The sequence below is a fragment of the Morone saxatilis genome, unplaced genomic scaffold, assembly GCF_004916995.1.
Source record: "Morone saxatilis isolate NCDOM2014 unplaced genomic scaffold, NCSU_SB_2.0 Contig21, whole genome shotgun sequence".
In the NCBI taxonomy this organism is placed as follows: domain Eukaryota; kingdom Metazoa; phylum Chordata; class Actinopteri; family Moronidae; genus Morone; species Morone saxatilis.
The window spans coordinates 8,539,818-8,561,957 of NW_023339774.1; the positions used below are offsets into that span (position 1 = coordinate 8,539,818).

The following is a 22,140-nucleotide window of genomic DNA, read 5'->3' on the forward strand; positions in this document are numbered from 1 at the left end:
GGGGGGGGGGGGTAAGGTCCTTAAAATGGCCTGCAGCCCAAGGGTGGGCCAGCCCCGGACCTTGTACCCCTTCAGTTTGTAGATAATGACAGTTCAAAAGGTCAAAGGGCATGCACCAGCAGTCATCATGCGATTACAGTTCACAGGAAGCACTTTTTGTTGCTTTTTTTTTTCTTGGTTGTTTTACTGACATTTATGTAAAAAAAAGGAAAAAAAAAAGAATCATCATGCCTTAGTCTAGTTGATATTTTTCTTTACAAATGTTATAAAACTACAAGTTGAACTCCTCTTTTTTTTCTCCTCTGTCTCTGTTTTCTTTCGTGGTGCTCCATGGTCACACGTTGAGGATGATTCTGTGTTTGTCATTTTGTAGTTTGCACTTCTTAGTCTTTGTCTTACTCTTACTCTCCTTCCTTGCTCATTTTCCTCTGCGGTCTGGTTGTGTTTTTGTGGAGGATGATTTGGCAGTGGCTTTCCGGTCCTGGAAAACAGAGGGACACACAAAACACAAACTAAATTACATTGGCCTTCCAAAACAAAAAAATGATCAAAGTGTACTGAATGCCAAATCTAGGGGTTCTAATTTTGAACATAAATGGAACAGAACAGCATGTGAGAGACTATTGAGGTCTAACAGAGTCCAATATGTTGCCATACAGGCTGCTATTCAAGCACTGGGATGCACAAGTGCTTAGATGTGTGTCCCGTACCTGGAGGACTGGGCAGTATGTGTATTTCAGTGTTTAACTCTCCGCAGACTGGTGCGCTGCACTGACTGAGCACCCTTTCTCACATCCACCCCCACCTGGAGCAAGGAGGGAGGGAGGAGGGGAGGAAACAACACTCGGACCAGTTAGCTGCTGAAGACTCTACATATAACCAGAGCAGGAAACTAACTTGTCTGTCCACCGGCCAGCCGACTGTGGCTCACTTCAATATCCCAAAATTCACCAGCTGTCGCTACTTTACATTTAGAAATTCATCAGCCAATCAGTTTGGAAGAGATCATGTCCAAAACACATCAAGCACAGTTTAATATATGAAATCAGTTTACAAATGTACTTTTTTTGTACAAGGATGACAATGATGATGAAAGGTGGTAATGTGTCACTTTTCTACAAACGCTCATTTTGTACAACTAGTTTTTGCAGTTTGTTAATATACAGAACTTTAATTTCTTCACTTTTTGAATCACAGTTGGTTTGTTGTTAAATGTGCTGATAGGGACAAAATCCTTCTAACCAACATTTGGCTGGTGGCTACTGTTAATTTCCCACCCATTGTGCCAGGCCATGTGACTGATTCACAGGAAAATGCTGTGTGCTCGGGTTTCGCAGTGTTTGCGTGTGAATATGACTCAGTGTTAATGATGAAAACGCGACTGACTCACCTTTCGAGCGAGCACGTTTGAGTGTTCAGAAACATACTGCGCCTCAGCAGCATAGTCCTCTTTCTCCTCTCTCTGTATAAAAATAACACAATTTACATATAATTAGCAGTTCATAGCAGTCATACTCTCACAACAACAACAAATAGTTTGCAATCAGGAATGTAAAACAAAACCAAAACGTATCGGACATGGCAGATATTTCCCATGTGTTGCACCACACAACACATTACTCTGGTCAGGTTCTGTGACTTCATCAAAATAATCCATTTTGATGATTGTTGAGTTTTTAAGTGAGACTAAAAATTGTTAATGGCCGCGGGCAAAAAACAAAACAAATTAAATGACCGTCTTTCCATCTGATAATTCCCAAAAAATAAAGGGATGGACAAAGATGTTCCCCCTCCAGGCGCAGGAAGCGGCGGGTGGTCGGCGTTGCAACCTGACCTGTCCCCGCACCGGCTCCTGCTCCCAAGCACGTTGGCTCGCCTCCTGGTGAGAGTAGCCCAGCCCCCTGTCAAAGGGCTGCGTGCCCTGCAGGAAGCGCCCACGCAGCACATGAGAGTAACCCGTGTCACACACCGGTGTCAGCAGAGCCTCCTGGGCCACGCGCAAGCCTGGCACGTCACGTCCTGATGACACCGAGCCCACCCAGCCCTGCAGGGAGTCCTTGTCTGGTAAGTAGGGTTGAAATGCTCCGCCTCCCAGCACTCTGTAGAGCAAAACGTGAATAAAGCAAAGGCAGAGAGGAAGAAATAAAAGAAAAACAAAGTGATGTAGGGGATATAATGCCATCTTGAGTACAAACAGTGGAAAACAACGTAGTCAGTTTGACTTGAGTTGAAGGCGTCGTACCGGTTATCTCCATTGTGCTCCGCAGCCCGACTCAGTCCCGACGTCTCACACCGCTGGGCATACACCTGCTGGCCTGCAACAACAGAAATCCCTTCCACTGAACCCAGCCCTACACCTCCACCTCCCCCTTTTGCTCCTCCTCCTGTTGCGAGGGCCTCCCCTCTCCTCCCATCCGACCTCTGACCTCCCAGCTGGCCGTTTAGGTTGACCTTGGGGACGGCACCACTGGCCCTCACCCTGTCCCTGTCTGCCAGTGCAGTTGCTGGCTCCTGTGGTGCCTCCTCCTCCTCAACCTCCCCTTCCTCCTCCTCCTCCTCTTCCTCTTCCTCCAGCTCCATGATGGAGCCGCTGGCCCCGCTGGCCCCGCTGCTCGGGCGACCCAAGCTGCAGGGAAGGGAGAGCGTGGCGCCCTCTGAGTCGTCAGCCCGACTGCTGCCATCGAGTGACGAGTCCTCCACTGTAACCAGCGAGGGACTGACCCCTGCTGGCCACACCTGAACGTCCGACATCTCCATTAATGTATCTTCCTCGGTGGTGGCGATGGGGGCGCACTCGAGGCTGGAAACTTCCTGCCAGTAGGGCTCCGCGCCAAGCGGAGAGGGCAAGCTGTACTGCATGGAGGCCGGGGACAGCAGCTCCTCCTGCACCAGCCCATAACCTGGAGGGAAGACAGGGGCGAGACAAGAGAAAGACTAACACCACGCAGGCACAGCCAGTGGGAGGATGGGGAGGTGGTGAATCGACTGTTTCTCCAACCTATGAGGAAACAGTGGGGCTCAGCCCTGTCCCAATATACCAGGAAAGGGACTAGAGTCCATCATTGTAGAGCCACAGATTTAGGATTATCATATCCTTCAATCCCTTTCATTTGAGGTGAAAAGGAAGATATATTGATCCTGAATCCTGAACATACTGTAATAAATCCCAGCCAGTATGTTTTATACTACTTTAAGTACTTTCTTTCTCAAATCAGCTTCCTTTATCTTTCTAATGTTGTTGTCTAATTGATGTATGAATATTTGGAATGATTTACTTCTGGTTTTGGGTTTGATCCAAGGCGCTTTAGGTTTTTGTCATTGGGACACGGCAATAAAAGTAAAGTGGGGGTCAAAAGGATTTGGTGTTTCATCCATTGTCTGTGAGGTGAATGGTGCAGGGCTCTAGTTTGCTACCATGTAAGAAAGTGAATCTGCAGAACATACACTGTGTTCCTTGATAAGTGGAAAAAAGGTGAGTCTAGAGTTATACAGTATGCTGATTATAGGGTTGGCACGATATATACAGTATTTGTAACATTAGTAACATCTGAGAAAAGTATTCCAATTGGATTTTAGTATCCTGATTGCAACTGGAGGTCATTAAGAGGCAAACATGTCCATAAAATTTGTTGTATCTATAGCCAATAATGAAATTATAATATTTTAAGAAAGGACTGTACATTTGAAAGCTGGCCTTCTCAGATATGTGTTAAATTTCTTTTTAAATTTGTTCTTTAGATGTGGGTTGACCAACTTGTGCGGAGGCTACTTTTCCATAAACGTTCTATTCTACACTGCTGATTAGAAGAAGTGTTTTTTTCTGCAATATCCCAGCAGCTGTGACACAAAAACAAAAGCTTTGATAAAACGTTTCTATTATCGTTCCAACCCATGTTACACATTACTGAGTGGGAGTCAGCAGCATCTTGCAGATTCTGCACAGGAAATTGCAAGTTACTGTTGCTCTTGCATTCTCCTGTAGTTACACATCAGAGTCATGCATTTGCCTGCACCCCAAGTATTCAAATAAAGGTCATTCTACAGACACACACTCACACATACATAAACACACATTAATGCAAACACACATTAGACAAAGCTATTATGTTTAAAGACTTTTTTCTAATTGACTGAGCCTGCCTATTTACAGTACTGAGCTATATTTTACTCTAAACCAATGGGGTCATTTTTAAAATGTATAATTAATCAGCTGGTTGAAGTTGCATATATTCTGCTAAGTCTCCCAATATTCAGGCAGACTTAATTGATGTACTGGTTGCAAATTAATTAATTCCATTGTTGGTATGTCAAACATCACTGTAGACTTTTTCTATCATTAAATCTAGAATGACACTTGAACGTAATAAGCGATGCATTAATTAAATACTTTTTACACACTGGTGGGTACTGAAGCAATACCTTCTTATTCTACTTTGGTTCTACTATTAAGACGTCATTCACTGCAACAATACTAGCAAAATACACAAGGACACACACAAACACACTGTCAAATACACAAACATACATTATATTCAGTAATATTTTTTCTATTATTCTTTATAATACTTGTCAGGGCTAAACAAATATGTGGTATATTTATAACAGGACTTTGATTTGTAGTACATTATACAGTATAATGAAAGTTTATTATCTTTAAGTTTTGTCATTTAGGCTTTTTGATATGTTGTCTACTTTTTTCCACTTCTAATTAGTGGTATTTTGATTCATTATCTATTATTATAAAGTATTAAATAAAGACAGTTAAATATCTAACTATTTAAAATAAATATTGAAACATATTCAGTATTTAAACTAATACACTTTGGAGATATGAGTTGATGAATTAAGCTCGTAAGCTTTAAATAAGTGTTATATTTTTGGTGATATTAGAAGACAATAGTGCTCTCACATTTTGGTACAGGTGACAGGTTTGAATCGGTGACTGTAAGGTACATGTTTTGATAAATTGTTGCATCAGTGAATTTGGATGAATGAAATAAAGTGAAATTTTTAACAGTAAAGGAGTACTTCACCCAGAATCAAAGTTCACACTGTTCTGCTTCACAGCCCAAATCCACCAAGGTCCGGGTGTGCTGTCACCTTGTGATAGAGGCTTTCAAATAAGAACAAGGTATAGTGTGAGCACAACTACAAGGTTTTATAAGAAACCTTTTAGTTAACTTTACTGGCAGTTTTTGCAAATTGACCTTGTTACAATCTTGCCTACAATATTGGGAAAAAATCCCTTTGCAATAATATATATATATATATATATATATATATAGTATTTCCTGTCCTGATCCTAAGAAATGACGACTTTTATAGAGATCTGTCTATCAGTACATTTACTGATACTGTGGAAACAGAAAGAGGCATAGCTACCAAGATACTGTCCATCTGTCATTTTTTCTTCTTTTCTTTCTTGCTCAAATTCTTAGCATGGCTGATATGTTTGCAGAAACATCTAATTTTATAGCTCAAGTCTAATTCTAAGTCTCAGATATTAAACGCTTACAGGTCAAATTAATCTATGCAAAAAATAATTTGACCAATTCTACAATAAATAAAATTAAGTCAAATTGATTCAAACATAAATAGTAATTTACAACTATTGATCCATAACAACTCTGACATTAAAAAAAGTTATGTATTAATGGGTGAAATACCTCTTTACTGTGTATATAATAGTCTCTCCGAGTTTTTTGTTTGTTTTTAGACTAAATGTGACTGAGCCTGTGTGTGTGTGTTTCTGGGATGGTACAGGGCCAGGATGATGAGCGGTGGCGTCAGAATGAGGTGAACAGGGAGGAATGAGTCAGGATTAGAATGAGAGTTAGAATGAGTTAGATGAATCTGGGTTAGCCTTTCCCTTCACTCCTGCTATTTAAACACAAACACACACACGAGGTGTCAAAGGCACAGGATGTAAGTGAAGCACAAATAAACTCCACAGAGAACAAAAAACAGAAAGACAACACACTGCACAGCACGCTACTCACTTTACCACTGTACACACACAGACACACACACACATACACACACACACAGACAACACTGCACTCATGTTGAAATACAGATGAGGACACACACTTTTGGCTCACAGGTGAGCCTCACATGTACAGAAATATATCACACACACCCAAACTGATACACAAACACACCTCACAGCAATATCCCTGCTGGCAGATAACGTTCAGACAGTGTTAACAGTGACTCTGCCGTCAGACTTGGGCAAAACATTTATGAAAATCGAATAAAATTTGGGATGTAGGTTTATTTTAACGTCATCATTTCATTAAAAGACTTTCTTTTACTTTTACACGAGTTAATTGAACAAAAATCCTAACATTCTTTACTAAACAACAGAAAAAAGGTGTAAAAACTAGATAGATAAACACGGCGGTATTTTGCCCATGAATGAAAGACATCAAGTCACAGCAACATTGTACGTTAAACATTATGTGCTACACAGCTGACCAAGTGTTACAGCACAGCATTAAACAACACGCCATTTATTTTACAGTAAAATTAAAAAAAAACATTTGTTTGTTAATATAGCATTAAAAACAAGACTGAAATCATCCATTGAACAGAGAAAACATTTTACACTGAAGAAAACTTCATACATTGAAAGCATGCCATGCACATACAGATGTCAGAATCAGAAACAGCAAATTTATTATGTTCAGGAAACTGCTCACTCACAAGTCTCAGTCACTGTACAGACAACAATCTTCCTGACTTGACCTGGGTAAAATAGAAGATATTTTGTCATATCTAAAGTATTAAAATGCCTAGTTTATCTTGCAAGGCACTTCAAACACTTCTAGTCTAAAAACCAAACATTCATACACATAAATTCCTTGCAAGCAGAAGTAAATAAAGTGATTTTCTTTCTTTGAATACTAACAAATTCAGCCAATATTACCTAAAGCCCAGGTCTGAAACACACTCATGCCCCCACACACACATACACACATACACACACACAAACACACAAACAGATACTGTAACAGCAAAGCATGCGGCATGCACATGCACAAACTGTAGTACACACACAGAGCTGGATTGAGAGAGGAGGAGGAGGAGGAGAGGGTCCCAGCTCGACTGAACGAGGGAGGAGCGCGGGAAAATAAGATGACAAGAGAGGAGGAGGAGGCCCAGAGGTCAACATGAGGTCATATGAGGTCAGAGGTCGGACAGGAAGAGCTGTGAGGAAGAAGAGCAGGAGAGGGGGGGAGGAGGAGGAGGAGCAGGGCGGCTGCGCAGCAGATATGACATGTCATAGGCTTAGAGAGACAGACTGAAAGTAGGACAGAGAGAGATATTGTCCTGAGCCAAAGACAAAAGTCCAAGACCGCAAGGACATTGTTACAATGTCTGCTGTCAATCAAACTTAGTGACAGGAGAGATTTTGTCTTGTTCTCAGAGAGAGAAAGAGAAAGACAGACAGAAAGAAAGAAGGAGAGATAGAAACAAGGTATGAAGGCCCAGAACACACTATCATTTGTGTGCTAGCGCCACTTTTGACTAGTGTAGCCATCCCAGGCACACACAAACGTTTGCACACACACATACTGTATGTATGTATGCACACACTCACACAGACACACATGTATTCTAAACAAACTCAAAAACCCTTAACTTCAGGAATTAAAATGTAAATAAGTGTCAGCCTGTTTGGCCTTAAAAAAATGTCTCAGTTAACTTCTTAAAATCCGGTCGGTAACAGCAAAAGGGCGTTATCCTCGTTTCTCATATTAAGTAAGAACAATAAGAACCATCATGTCCCGGGCTCAAGTATGAGGTGTGAAAAATTGTAACTGAAAAAGAAAATGACTTGTGTCCCGGTGAGGAATGCACACAGGCGGTGTTAGTGCATGCTGCAAAAGGCCGGGGTTCATGGTGGGAAAATGACACCATTCCTCAGACCTCAAAAACATCATCTGAGATTCATCATCATCATCATCATCATCATCATCATCATCATCATGTCATGAGCAGCAAACCACCATGCAGCTCGAGTTCAACTTCAACTTACCCCTTCTGAAAAACGGGGGTCTAATAACTCGTGGCTTGTGCACTAGCCGCGGTGGCCTTGTGTCCGTGACCTCTTGTGGAGCAACAGAGACAAGGTAAGTTACCCAGACTCAAAGGGCAACAGGGAGGTTTTCAGAGGTGGAAAGTAAATGAGAACAACAGCTCACCCTATTGTGCTAAAATGTTTGTCTCAGATTATTTATTAGTGCGGACTATACCAGCTGTTGTGACCAATACATTAGTTTACGGAAAAAAAGCACTTAAATTCTGGAGTAATAATTGTGAAAGAAAAGCGTATAATCATTGTATCTAATCAATATACAGAAGTTATTTGTTTTTTCAGTGAATATTCTGTATCTTATAAAAGATTTTTATCCACTGAATTCCTATTCCTTATGAATATATGTCTCTGCAAAAAGTTATATAGTAACTGAGCCCTTCCAAATTCAGCTTCAGCAGGAAATTCCTGTAAACTTTCCATTTCTGATCATTACAGATCATTATGGGACAATCAAACAACCTTTACACTCGGCCTCACCATGAATATGAATCTTATCTTATATTCACCCTCAAAACTTTATTAACAATCAAAACTTCAGACATTTTTGAAGGATATCTTGAATGGAAGAGTTTCAAATCAACAAATGGATTTACAACTTGCTACAGAAAAAAAGTGAAATTATCTAACCTTGATGATATGTTGCTTTAAGGTAACTACTGTAAGATTAAATCACTTACATGCATTCTATATGTAGTGGAGTAATTCGCTGTTCGTTGATAAAGATACTGATTTGAATGTCGAATGTCTTGTGTGGTGTTGGATGTGTTTGTGTATGCTTACCATTGAGGACACTGGGGGACAGCAGGGAGGAGTCGCGGTCGCTAAGTCGACAGGCGCCCTCCTCCAAAGACCCAGGTGCCGGCTGTGGAGCCTGACCCTCCAGAGAGGTCACAATGTCTGCACGATCAATGTTTTTCAGAGCGGTGTACAGGCTCTCCACTGGGAGGGAAACACATGGGAGGTGGGAGACGGAAGGAAGGACGGGAAAGTCAAGAAAGACAAGAAGTTAGAGAGTATTTTAGAACCAGAGTCAAAAAGTAGGGTTTACCTGACAATTAAATAGCCAAAAAAAGAGCTGGATAATTTTATTATGTGATGCCAGATTCGCCTGTGATCCAAATGATATGACCTTGTCTTGACTTACTCTTGGCTCTTCTGCCTTCTCTGCTGGCCCACAGGCTGAGCAGAGCAGAGCTTTGGTCCAGCAGAGAGTTGGGATTCTCCACACGGATCCTATTGATGTCATCCACGCCAAACTGAAGCTCACGTGCCAACTCTGACAAATAGACAAGTCGAGTAGATAAACAGGGTAATAGACACAGAAACACACAGATGCAGTGGATGGATGGCTATTCTGGTCGATTAAATGACTAACCTGCCCAGCTCAAACCCAGCTGTTCAGATATGATGTTGATCTTGATCTCAGTCCTCTCCATGGCATTCACTGTGGCTAAAGAGAAAAGAAAAATGCCAGTGTTACCAGGACAAATAAGTGTACATTTACAGGAAATTACACTGTGACTCTGGCTCTAATGATAAAAAATATAGATTATGTATAAGTCACAAATTATATCAGGGGTTAATGCTGGGACTTAGTGGACAGATAACCTCAACTTGAACTATCCAAATGTGTTTTACAGTGGAATCCTGAGACATTGGGAAATTCATTTTCACTTTCTGTGTCTTAAAAGACTTGTTGACTGGAGCTGCTATTATGATTATTAATAGCAATACTTACCTTGATAAAAGCATTGCTCTGTTGAAGGAAATAAGCAATACCCACAACATTGTTTTTGTCCAAATAATCTTCAGGGTAAGCACACCATACGGATAAAGGGTCAGAATTTGGGGTTCATTCAGGTGCTAGTCCCACCAATCAAAGTAGCATTCAGTAACCATTATAGAGGGACTGAGGTGCAATGTAGCAGCGCTGTGTTTTTGATAGACAGAAAAGGCCTTTTCCCTTCAACCACCCCACCATCAGCAACATTTAAACCAACCAGAACTGCCATCTTGACTCTGTTCATTTACCACAGGCCAATCAGTTATAAGGACTCCTCTGTCTAGCTCCACTGCGAGGTCCTGCCCATTCCCAGTGCTAAGCTACAGTGCTAATGCTAACAGTACCTGCTGCCATGCCATTGGAAATCGCAGTGGAGACACCAGCGCCATGCAAACCAATCACAGAAGTCATTCATCTGTTGTCATAGCTACCAGGACACTCAGGAAAGAAAAGGGCTAGTTTGCCATGTGCCGTGGAGCCATTTTGGGTCATGTTGGGGAACTGCTGCTCATCTTTTTGTCGCACATTCAATATGATTTCTGTCAACTGCACTGCAAAGAACTCTGGGGGCATACTGTAGAGCAGTGCATTGCATCCAAGGTTCAGTCTTTGTGCCATGCGTGCACGCGAGACAGATAGGGGGAAATAGAGAGAGGGCAGAGTGGGAAGCGAAGGGTTGTGGGTAAAGGGACAGTGCAACATTCAGTGCCCGTCTCCACTGTTTATAAATCAGGAGAGGGCTGAAGGTCAGGCAGTGAAAGACTCACCCACACCAGGCTCGTTCAGCGCACTGTAGCGTTCCCTCAGGGCGAGGGGGGTTAAAGTTCGTCTGCGCTCCTCACTCCCGACAACCTAAAAAATAAAAACAACAAAACTACATTAGAATTACATCATAATTATTGTCTGAAGTGTCATTATTTTAGCACACTTTAACTTATGAACAACCACTGTTTGGCCTGCAGGACATTATCACTATGTAGAGCTGGTACAGTGACACATTACATGAATATATTATTATTTTTGTATTAATAGTCATTGTGATCATTTTCAAAAGAATGTTGTGTCATAAGAATATACGAGTGAAACCTTAGAAATATGCAGTCTCCCTATCTTTAATGGTAGGTCTATAAATCCAACAACGTAATAAATCTTTGAGTCTAATGATACCAAAATATTCCATTTGTTTTCAGTTAGGTGAACCGCTTCAATAAGGGGGAAGGTGTTAAAGGGGTAAAATGTTGCTGCAAACTATTTATTTCTTTAAGCTGAATTTAAATTCCGTGCATAGAAGTCGTGTGCGAACACTTCATTTATGTTTTTGTAAATGAAAATGTGCTGCATATACGCAGCAGCAGCATTTATTTAGCTTGGAGATAAACTTCTTATTCCAAGAATGTCACGTACCCAGACCCCTGTGTCATCATGCACATGGACAGCTGAGGAACCACAAAGGTTTGTGTATGTGTACTTGCTGGGGGGTGTTTGCAAAAAAGTCCTTACCTTGACACATGGTGGCATGGTTATGTTAAGGTTACACAGTACATGCTGTGTGTCCTCGTACTTGGTGCATTTCCGCAGAAAGGACAAAAACCCAGCGGCTTCCTTGTTACTATCTCTGACCTAACACAGAGAGTTGACAGACAGAGAGAAGAAGAGAAAGAGAGAGAGAAGAAGAAGATATGGAGAGAGAAAATGGTGGAAAAAGAAACCAGATAGAGGAATGGAAGAGAGAGTGGTGAACAAAAGGAGTAAGTAAAGAGGAAATGAAGGAGGTGACAAAAAAGACAGAACACAGAAAAGAAGAGAATGAAACGAGATAGAGAGAGAGAGAGAGAGGAGGAAGAAAAACAGATCAAAACGGGTATTAGATCCCTCCACAATGTCTAGAGCATGTGGCGCAGTAACATGGGACGAGAAGCAGGGGGAAACAGGGATGGAAGCAGTCCACAGGCAGGCGAGAGGGAGAGATTTACCTGCACATTTTACCTGGACGTCTGTCAGACCAGACAGTTACAGAGTGACCGCGAGAGAGAGAAAGAGAGACAGTGAGACAGACACGTACAGACAGGCAAGGCCGCAAGATTGGAAGGCAGGCAAAGAAAGTGAGGGAGTCACAGGACATGCAAACAATTACCCAAGAGAGTCGACAGGTAGACAGGTAAGTTGTTTGTTGCTTGGTTACACCATAATGAAAAGATATTTATCAAAGTATTTATCTAGCTGATACCAAACACGAGTGTGTGTCACACTAACTGCCAAATAGATGGATTACAAAAAAAATTAACAGAAGACAATAAAAGAATTATATGAATATGATAGACAGACATGAAAAAGGCACACACAGTATGAAGTCTGTGCAGGAGAGGAGGTTTAAACATCAATAGAATGCAGAAGGGCAAGAAGAGACAAGAAATGACTGACAATTATGATCAGAAAGAAGGACTGATTTTACAGTGATGCATCTGTGACCAAAGGGACATACTGTGTAACATTATTACATATTAGGGAGGTGTTTCTTATTACACATACACAAAAGGAAAAAGAAAAAGAACCAAATAAATCTGGGACAGATTTGGACAATGTTTAACTTGTCATTTGTTTAGAAAGAGTGAACACATTTTGACAATCACAAACAAGAATGGACTGACTGACAGACATACACAGATAAGAGAGAAATGCATCAATATATCTAAAATGACCAATAACAATTATCCTTATTAATATACCTTCATTAATATATAGTGAAATTCATATTATTTCTTAACCTCAAAGGCCCAGTGTGTAACATTTAGAAGGATCTATTGGCAGAAATGGAATTTCAGATCATGTATGGTATCATTAGTAATCACCTGAAAACAAGAATCATTGTGCTTTTTTTACTTAGAATGAGAATTTTTTTATCTGCAGAGGGAGCGGCCTCTTCTAGAGTCTGCCATGTTGAACCGCCATGTTTCTACAATAACCCAGAATGGACGAACCAAACACTGGTTCAAGACAGGGCTTTGTGGCCATTAGTTTCTCCTACATGCTTGTAACAAGTTGAGGACGTTGCAGTCAGCTGCTTCACTAAATCCTATACACTGGACCTTTAAAATTACACTTAAAGTGAAATTATGTTATTAGTCTTTTCAAATTTCACAGTTTTTCAGGTGTAACTTTCTTGGTGTGGTGTTGCTGTGGTCCTGAATGAGTGCTGCACTGTTACCTTAACTTTTACATGCTAATGGTGAGACACAGTGAGAGATTGCCTGACAGATATGACAGTGAAAAGCAAACACACAAAAACCACTGTATGAACAGGTTGTTTGGGTGATCAGCAGGTGGAGGCTTAGGATGGAAACTGACTAACTGGCGAGGAGGATCCTTGAGACACTGAATCCAACAACTGTGCGAACAATACCACAGTACACTATGAATACGTAGCGAGTGATAGAAAAGCAAGCATATGAATAGTCAGATGGAGACAGACCTTGACAGAGACAGGCAGCCTGTTATCTCTGAAGGCCTGGAAGCTGAAGCTGCGAGGCTGCTGAGTGGCCTTCCTGATGGGTACAAGGTTCCCAGAACACTCAAGATGCAGCGGCATGCCCTCCATCAGCTGTGGAGAGTTTCACAAAATGTTAAGGGTGACAAGATAAATCGTAACTGTGAGAGAATTTGAGAGGGATTTGACTTTTGTACAACAGCCACAGTGTGGATCGATATAAGACACAAGCAAGTACTCCTCTGTGCTGCAGAAAACACTCTACTTGGAGGATTAAGCCTCCCATAATGGGGAGGTTTTGGGAGCAAAGCCAGTAAAAAATGCATCTTTCTTACATTGCCTCTTCTAATTCATAAACTAAATATGACTTTTGAGTAGCCACAATTACATTTGTATTATATAAATTGGTATTTTGGTAATTGGTAATTATGTGAAAATTATTTGCATTGTCTGGGAGCTACGTTTGAGGTTGCCATGACTCCTACTGCTCTCCGTAACAGCTTTCCCTTTTGTGAACCTGGCAGCATTTTCCTTTGCCCCTGTGCTGACCTCAATGTCTCGACTGCGGGCCACTTCGGTGAAGTTTTCGTGCAGCTCCAGTGTTTTGTCCATCTTGTCGTCTGTCATGCAGTAACAACGCAAGCGTCCCTCGCGCGCCTCATTCATCTTGGCGAAAATAACAAACTTGGCCATATATGGAACAGACATCAGCTCCCGGTACAGCAAATTGGCAAAGGTCACTGCCTCTGCCGTGCGTGGACAGTCCGCCAGCCAGAATCTGGATAAGAGAAAAGAGAAGGTTGAAAGTGGAAAGATGCAAACTTGATTCAGAAGTGTGCAAGAGAGCAGGGAAGGAACGCTAACTGGTAATACATTTGTCCTGATTAATGCTGAAGCGCTCACCTTGCAGAAACATTGGTGGTAAAGTTGGCACAGTTGTTGGCGTACATCAGCTTAGTGGTTCCAGTGATATCCTCCCACTGAGCTGGTGCTGTGCCACCTTACGCACAATAACAACACTGTGTCATTCATGTCCTGATAACCAAGGTAACATATGCCTACATACAACCTTTTACAGTAAATATGTTGTATGTTACATCTAAATTTAATGAACTGGATCCTACCAATGACACTGCAGAGGAGGCGCAGGCTGGTGGTATCACCCTCCCCAGCATCCCGAGGACTCTCCCTCCAGGATGGTGGCAAAGGGATGCGCAACCCGATTGGACGGTGAAATTTGCGTCGGCGTGGCTCGATGGTAACCACTGGGCTGAAGGTCGCCTGGTTACCAAGATGCCGAGTCAGCAGTTCATCAGGGATTGGCTGCGCCTGAGTTGGAAGTGGTGGGGGGGGAAAGGTAATTAAAAAAGGAGGGTGTGAGAACAGACACTTTAAAGAATATGGAGTTTAAAAGGCTGGTTACACAAAATATGTGAAAGACAAACTCAAGCACAAACAGAAGGGTAGTGAAGAGGCAGGAAATAGAAATAAGGGTAAGGGGGGTGGGGGCAAAAACAAAACAGAGCAACACATGTGCAATAGACTGAAACATCAAACTCACAGCCATACTCACACATGCAACCAATTCATATTTCACACCTGACCCAAATCAGACCAGTGCATCAGCTCAGTCAGTGTGGCTCACAACTTAAATCAGGGAACTGAGGAGTGATGAATGGCTGGATAAAAGGAAAACATAAACAGAGCAGCATAAGGCAAAGCAAAACTCATGCAATTTCCTTAAATAGCATCAGTGCTGTGACAGACAATGTAAACAATAAACACTGAAGTGACCAAAATGAAATGTAGAACCCATAATCCGTCGTAATCGTTCTGTTGTGAAAAATAAAACCAAGCGGAGGTGTCGTGTGAAAAGAGATAGTCAGCATGAGTGTTTGCCAAGTCCCCATATGTGTGTCTGTGGAGGTCTGGATGAGTGACAGTCAGCCACCCATTTGCCAAAGCTCCGGTTTGGGAGGACAGACACCACGTGTTGCAAATGCTAATTTAGAAACAGTGCAGTGGTGTGACAGGGAGGTCATGTCGCCTAGTTCTTGGCAGCAGTATATGCAGGGCGATGCAAACTTTATATCATATGCTATCTTAAATACCCTGAAAACATATTTTCTCACTCAGTGTTTTATCTGTCAGTGATGGGCTCCAACATGGCCGCACAGCTTGTGTTGCCGAAGTTAGAACAGTTCTGGTTATTTCAGTGATAATCATGCATTTCTGTTCTTGTCCTTGCTTTTCTTACTGGCTTGGGGATCCACTTGAAAGAGGTGATGTGATATAATACTTCCCTGCACCAATCAGAGTTTAGAATCTAAATCTGTTGTGTGTTTGTTTGTTTGTTTTTAGGAGTGTTTTTGAAAATCTTACTTACAACCATGCACGTTTTACATTATTGCTGAACAGTTTCTAGGTCATAATGCTTTAGATTCTTAATATTTTCTTCATATCTTTAAGGTAGCTGTTGTTTTCAGTTCAGTTTCAGTAAAAGAAGATTTGGTGTTAACTGTAATTAAACAAATGGAAACCAATGACTACCAGAGATGTACAGCAGGTGAATTACATCTGAAAAAAATTAACAGACACAGTTTGCAGTAAATGGGAAACAACGAGCAAAAAATGGCAATGGTTCATGAACTTCCTTCAAACATCAACATTCACAATAATAAGTGAATAAAGTATCTGTCTGCAGTCAAGCAGTACAGCATGCACTTTCACTCTCAATGACTAATGCACAACTCTTACATATTCACGCTCATTTGTCAAACAGACAGAACATCAACTTCAGGATGTGACATCTGTCAAAACTCAACTCAAAGAGGCTGAATGCAGCACAAACAGAAATGCCACAGGTAAACACATTGGCATAGACCATTTAGTCACAGAGTCAGCAGTTTTGTAATTCAAACATCTGTCCTCAGTATATCTAAAAAACACCAGATTGTCTCTGTTGGACAAGCTAAATAAACTCAGAGCAATTATGAAGGATCTGCATAAGATCTATTCTCATGTTTCTCATATGTGCAAATCACTTTCCTCTTCATCAGTCCTGCTCACTCTAAGCTCTCTCCCTCTACTGTATTTCAGCTCACATTCCCTCTCCTTACCTGCAGTCCCAGTCTCACTCTCTTGGTGACAGCCGTCTCTGGGAAGATGGCCTCGACGTGGGGCACAAGCTTACTGGTCAGCCGGCCGCCTTCTGGGCCAATCAGATCACTCTCTTGCTGAATGCGGGAGACCACAGCGAAGTAGAGGGGGAAGTCGGTGGAGATGATCCGACGAATTCTCTTCTTCTCCAGCTCGTCCTGACTCTCCAAGTCTAGACCCAGGATGGAGTGAAGAGAGAGAAAGTTTTTGTATCTTACATCTGTCCAAGTGAGAGAGATTATTATGAAGATTAAGATTAAGACTTATCTGCAACCGTAAAAGGACTCACGAACACGCATTCATTACCATCACACTGACCTTCATCCATGCCATTCAGAATGGTTTCCAGCACTTCGTCACCATAGCGATTGCGATGTTCCTTCCAGACCGAGCCATTTTCACTGCGGAGGACCACCAGCTCCCGGTCCCCTCGGCCTAGTGACGCAAAGTGGGGGATTTCCACTATTACAGGCCTGTGAAAGAAATAAAAAAGCTGTGTTTAAAATCTGGTTTTGAATCAGATTTCAGGATTTTACTTTAATCCAATGTACAGAACATCATGAAATCACAGAAGAAATAAATTACAAAATTTGAAAAAGCAATAATATCCAATTTTGTTGTCCAGCATTACTGTTACTAGGACTATACTAGAGTTATGCAGACCTATTGATGTCCACTAGATGGCATAATAATCATTGGCTTGTCTGAACATGCTACCAACATAAATGCACAGATGGGCACAGACAAAAAGCTTGACAAGTAATTTTTACATGAACTTTTTTAAAGCTTGATGAATACAATAAACAAGTACAAAGCTGACTCACCCAAGAAACTGCATACTGGACGGCCCTAGGGAGATGATACGGCTAGCAAGGCCCTCCCCCTCCACCAGCGGAGGAGGCGTGGTCAGTTTCTGAGGTTTGACCAGGCGGCAGGTGATGCGTGTTGGGGCAGTGCAGGTTCGAGGAGGAATGATAACTCGCAGGCCGTGGTGTCTGCTACCTCGCATGGAGCCTCCCCGAGCGTCCACCATGAAACTCACCAGAAAGCTGAGAGTCAAACAGTAATATGACGATTAAATGAAAAGGTTCAGATGACCACTTAATCATCTTTAAACTTTATGTGATTATGATCAAGTTGCATTTAGCAGTAAATCACAAACTATGGGAACATAAAATTTACCAGTCAATACTGGACTTTTTGTATTCTGCCCACGAAATCAGACAAAAAACCATGTGTGTTTTATTCAGCAGCAAAATCTGCTTTGTGCACGGTGATTCATAAAGGAGACACCAATCTGCTACGTGTGTGCCCTTTTCATTCATTTGTCTCAATATGGCAGGGGAGGACAGGCCATCTGGAGTGGATACTAGGTGCAGCAAAGAACGACATAAAAAGATTAAAAAAGAGCCCCATGTTTGATCCTACACTCAACAGGCAGCTTCATGCAGGTGTGTGTGTTTGGGAGAGAAAGGGAGACAGGGTGACTCTTTCCCCCAAACGCCCTCACTCTATATTCTGCTTTGCAAAGCTGACTCATTGTGCTGTGCATAAATTAAGACTTAGCATACTTAATGAATTATCCTTCTTTCTGATTTATTTATGTCATATACTATATCATTCCATTTACAATATAAATCCTGGGTTATATTGAATAGAACACAGTGCTACACATGTAATTATTTGTATATATTTTTCAGTGCAGTAGGAAGTGGGGTGGTGGGTGGAGTATCTGTAGTTCAATCTTGGCCACTCATCATCACTGATGTTTTGGCATCATTCATGCTTTGATGTGAGTGACACCAGTGATCATAACAAATGAGGTATGATTGAAGTGCAGCATTCTTAGTTGTGGAGTTTGTGAACATGCCTTCCCCCTTTGTCATACTAACATGGCAATTAGTATTTAATCAAAACAACACTTTTCAAGATTGCCTAATGCCCTGTCTTTCACACACTATACATGTGAGTCTATATTCAGAGAATCCTTTCACATATGTTCCCTTTTAATCCATCTCTGTTGTCCTTGTGTACTTTCTGTACTTCCAAAATACATTTGTAAGACTAGTAATCTCATGGGGTCGGCCAAAATCCCTCCTTTACCATAAACCTGACAAGCAACATCAATCAATAACATCATTTAACATAAATTAAATAAAAAAAAATAGGATTAACATGCAGCACAATGTATCATTAGCTGACCCAGTGTGAATGGGGCTGGCCACAGGGCTGACGTTGTCTGAAGTCTCTGTAGCCGGACTGCTTGGGATAAGAGAGTCTTCGTCATACTCCTTTGGCAAGGGGATGGGGGTGTGCTGAGGTCAGAGAGGGAGAAAAGAGACAGGCAGTGAAAAATTGAGAGGCAGTAAAATAACCATGGCTGAAAAGATTAAGATTAAGCGAGAGACAAAGGCGGGCAGGAATGACAGAGAAAAGGAGAGAGAGAGAGAGGAGAAGGTGATAACAAAAATACAGCAGAATAAAAGGAGTGAGAAAAGAGAGAAAATGATGGACAGAAACAGGCAGCGGGTACACCAGAAAAAGAGGCGACAATCTATTAGAAGCGATGGAGAGAAAACCAGAAACCAAAATAAGACATAAAAATAAACATCAAAATGCTTTTTAATACTGTAGGTATTTAACTTTTACAAATGAATGTGCCTTTAATTGGATAAGAAAGACATGCTTATAAAATGTAATGTACTCTAAACGTCATGAGTTTAAGCCTACCTGATCCAGTAATACAGTCTCTGGGGACACACAAGGGATCCTGGGAATAGCAGGAGAATATGGCCTGTGGGAGAGGAAGTGAGAATAATATACGACAGGAAAGCTGACAATTATACTATACTATATTATAGGACAGAGATATTGTAAATTATCTATGCCAGACATTCAATTACTTACTCAATCCCATTTTACATCTAACTTGAGTGCACAATGACTTACGTGGTACCCATGCCACCCTCAAAGTCTCTAAGTGTTTTCTTCGGGGAGAGGAAGTCATCGTCCTGGTCCTTGAAGTCATCAAGCTTCAAATAGCGTGCTCCATCCATCCCGAGCAACTCGTCTCCTGTGGGCAAAATGAAGAGGTAAGAAAGATGGAAAAGGAGCAAAGAGGAAAAAAACTGGCAAGATCAGGATTGCACATAAAGAATTAAGAGAGAAAAAGACGAGACCAGAGGAAAACAGGGCAAAATGATGCTGATCTCAACTCTCAAGTTCTTCCACTACAAATGTATGCTTTTTCAAATCAAGTACAAAAATCTGCCAATGCAATTCACCTTTTTTCCCCAATGGTATTTTGACTAGATTTGTTTTATTTTTTATGAGTGACATTATCTTAAATTGTGGTTGACGTCTCCACTTGAATCAAAATAATGTCACTTGGTTTAATTCTCCATAGATGAAAGCAGTTAGACCACCATCCTTCCCATCCCTTCACCTTCATGAAACCACAGAAAAAAATGGCCACAAAGCAATCTCAAATATTTTAGTCTAAGCAATGGAGTCAAACCAACAATAACCAGAGCCAATGGGAACCAAAGGAGTAAAAGAAGAGGATTGGTAAGACAGTGAATATTAACACAGTTTAGGACACTGCATGGACGGCAAACTGCAAGGCACCTGGTGACAGCTTTTTTAGTGAGCATGCCCATTAAAGATGAAATCACATGTGGTGATGGTTGTTTCTGTGTAGGAGAAAATACCTCAATTATTAAGGAGGAATGATTCCAAAATAATGATCATAACAACAATAGTAAACCATAAACCACTTCACAAAACAGAGCTGTTTACGGACAATTAAACATTCATTAGTACAAGCTGTACAGACAAAAATGTTAAAGAAGGAAAAAGCAATACAATTAAATAAGTACAACAAGAACAAAATAGATTAAAAATGGAGCTTGCATGTAAATGTTTCTTCAAAATGTTGTAAAAACTACATTTGATTTAATTCTGAATTTCTTTATGGCAGAAAGACGACTGCATAAACAGCAACTGTGCGTGCCGTTTGCCGAGTGTCACAGCTGGGGCACAGCATGTGTGTAATCAGCTTATTGATCAATTAGGCAGTAAATGGTAGGAGCACTCATTTTCAAAATGGCTAGATTGGAAGGGAGCTGTTTGCCTTTTAAAGGCAGAAATACTGGAGTTCTGTCAATAATGAGTCCACGAACAGATGCGCATTGAACGCTGGTAAAAGGAAAATGTTGTGACTACATGCTGATGAAAAACAGACAGATTTTTTTTAAATAAATCTCTAAGCAAGAGGGAGAGGAGGAGAGAATAAAGATAGAGAAGATAAAGATAGAGAAGAGCGAACAGGGCTGGAGTAGAGAGTCAGAGGAACTAATCAGGAAGACAATTAGTGACACACAGAAAATGAGAAAGTGCAATTGCAATGAAGGCACAAGTTCACTAGCCACCGGACTGGACAAGCCAGAGATACAGACACAATCCTACCTAAAGTTAGCTGGGCAACCCCTACAAAACAAATGGAAAAGGGTGTTATAAACAGTCATATATATATTTACATTCATGAGGGTACTTTGACGTGTCAGTGTACCTCCCATATGGGCTTCTTCTATCAAAATAATAAATCAGAGCTGAAAATTAATGATCAAAGCTGTACAGTTTATGTGTTTAACATAATCACATTGGATAACCTACCTTCATCCTCTGAAACATCCAAAATCTCATCCACTGTCTCAGGAAAACTCATCCGATGCTTCTCTGTAGTGATCTGTAAAGAGAAGAAGGAGGTTGCAAGAGAGAGAGATATGGCAGAGACAGAGGAAAGAGTGAAATGTAAAGAAAAGAGAGGAGAACAGATTGAAAATGCCTTATTATTGTATAAGCAGGCAAAGGAGCTGAACCTGATCAAGACAATTGTCTGGTTGAACATCTGAGTCAAGGCTACTTCTTTGCGTATTAGATGTAACCATGTGAACCATGTATGATGTGTTGCTCACCGCAGAGACCGACTCCTCGGTAACCAGTTTCAGCACATCAATGACAGAGATGTAACCAAGCCGCTTAGCAATACCCAGGGGAGATGTCCCATTCTACACAGAGAAAGACGAGAAACATTACGCAAAATATGAGATTTTTAGGTAAAATAAAATGCACTACATTGTAACTATAGAAGTTATTCTATAAAGAAGTCTCTTATTTTGACAGATAATTTCATAGTGTGATACCTTTTTTAATTATTGGTCAGAATACAGACACAAAGCATTAAATCAAAATGCAATTGAATGTAGGTAGGTTGTACAGTAGATTTTTCAGAAGAAACATTGAACTAATACACACACACACAAAGTAATTGCAACTCCACAGATGGCAAAAAAATACATATCTGGTACCTTAATAATGTTAATGTTATTTGGTGTTATTACAACTATGGCGACCCATGTACCAAGGAATCTAATATCAACAGAGGAAAATTATTCACATTACAAAAATATTATACAGTATCATAAGCATATAGAGATGAATAGAGACTGTAGACAAGGGGGTACTCATTGTATTGTACTCTTCATACATCATACCCATGTACCATTAGGCCTGTCACGATAACTAATTTTGCTGGACGATAAATTGTCCCAG

General features: G+C 41.0%; 1 protein-coding gene across 1 annotated transcript in view; it reads right to left on the minus strand.

Moving 5' to 3' along the window:
- Positions 1–236: 236 nt before the first annotated feature.
- Positions 237–22,140, minus strand: part of ank1b (ankyrin 1, erythrocytic b) — a 63,606-nt gene continuing 41,702 nt past the window's right edge. The window contains exons 20-43 of the mRNA XM_035668293.1: positions 21,504–21,596; positions 21,202–21,274; positions 20,995–21,015; positions 19,477–19,600; positions 19,258–19,321; positions 18,730–18,842; positions 17,352–17,576; positions 16,846–17,000; positions 16,488–16,699; positions 14,493–14,697; positions 14,272–14,368; positions 13,918–14,146; positions 13,354–13,482; positions 11,385–11,504; positions 10,652–10,736; positions 9,477–9,551; positions 9,246–9,377; positions 8,882–9,040; positions 8,042–8,113; positions 2,243–2,900; positions 1,970–2,099; positions 1,391–1,462; positions 711–805; positions 237–481 (exon numbers count right to left, since the gene is read on the minus strand). Of these exons, the coding sequence (XP_035524186.1) occupies positions 737–805; positions 1,391–1,462; positions 1,970–2,099; positions 2,243–2,900; positions 8,042–8,113; positions 8,882–9,040; positions 9,246–9,377; positions 9,477–9,551; positions 10,652–10,736; positions 11,385–11,504; positions 13,354–13,482; positions 13,918–14,146; positions 14,272–14,368; positions 14,493–14,697; positions 16,488–16,699; positions 16,846–17,000; positions 17,352–17,576; positions 18,730–18,842; positions 19,258–19,321; positions 19,477–19,600; positions 20,995–21,015; positions 21,202–21,274; positions 21,504–21,596 (3,312 nt within the window). The 3' untranslated portion in view covers positions 237–481; positions 711–736. The remainder of the gene's footprint in view (positions 482–710; positions 806–1,390; positions 1,463–1,969; positions 2,100–2,242; positions 2,901–8,041; positions 8,114–8,881; positions 9,041–9,245; positions 9,378–9,476; positions 9,552–10,651; positions 10,737–11,384; positions 11,505–13,353; positions 13,483–13,917; positions 14,147–14,271; positions 14,369–14,492; positions 14,698–16,487; positions 16,700–16,845; positions 17,001–17,351; positions 17,577–18,729; positions 18,843–19,257; positions 19,322–19,476; positions 19,601–20,994; positions 21,016–21,201; positions 21,275–21,503; positions 21,597–22,140) is intronic.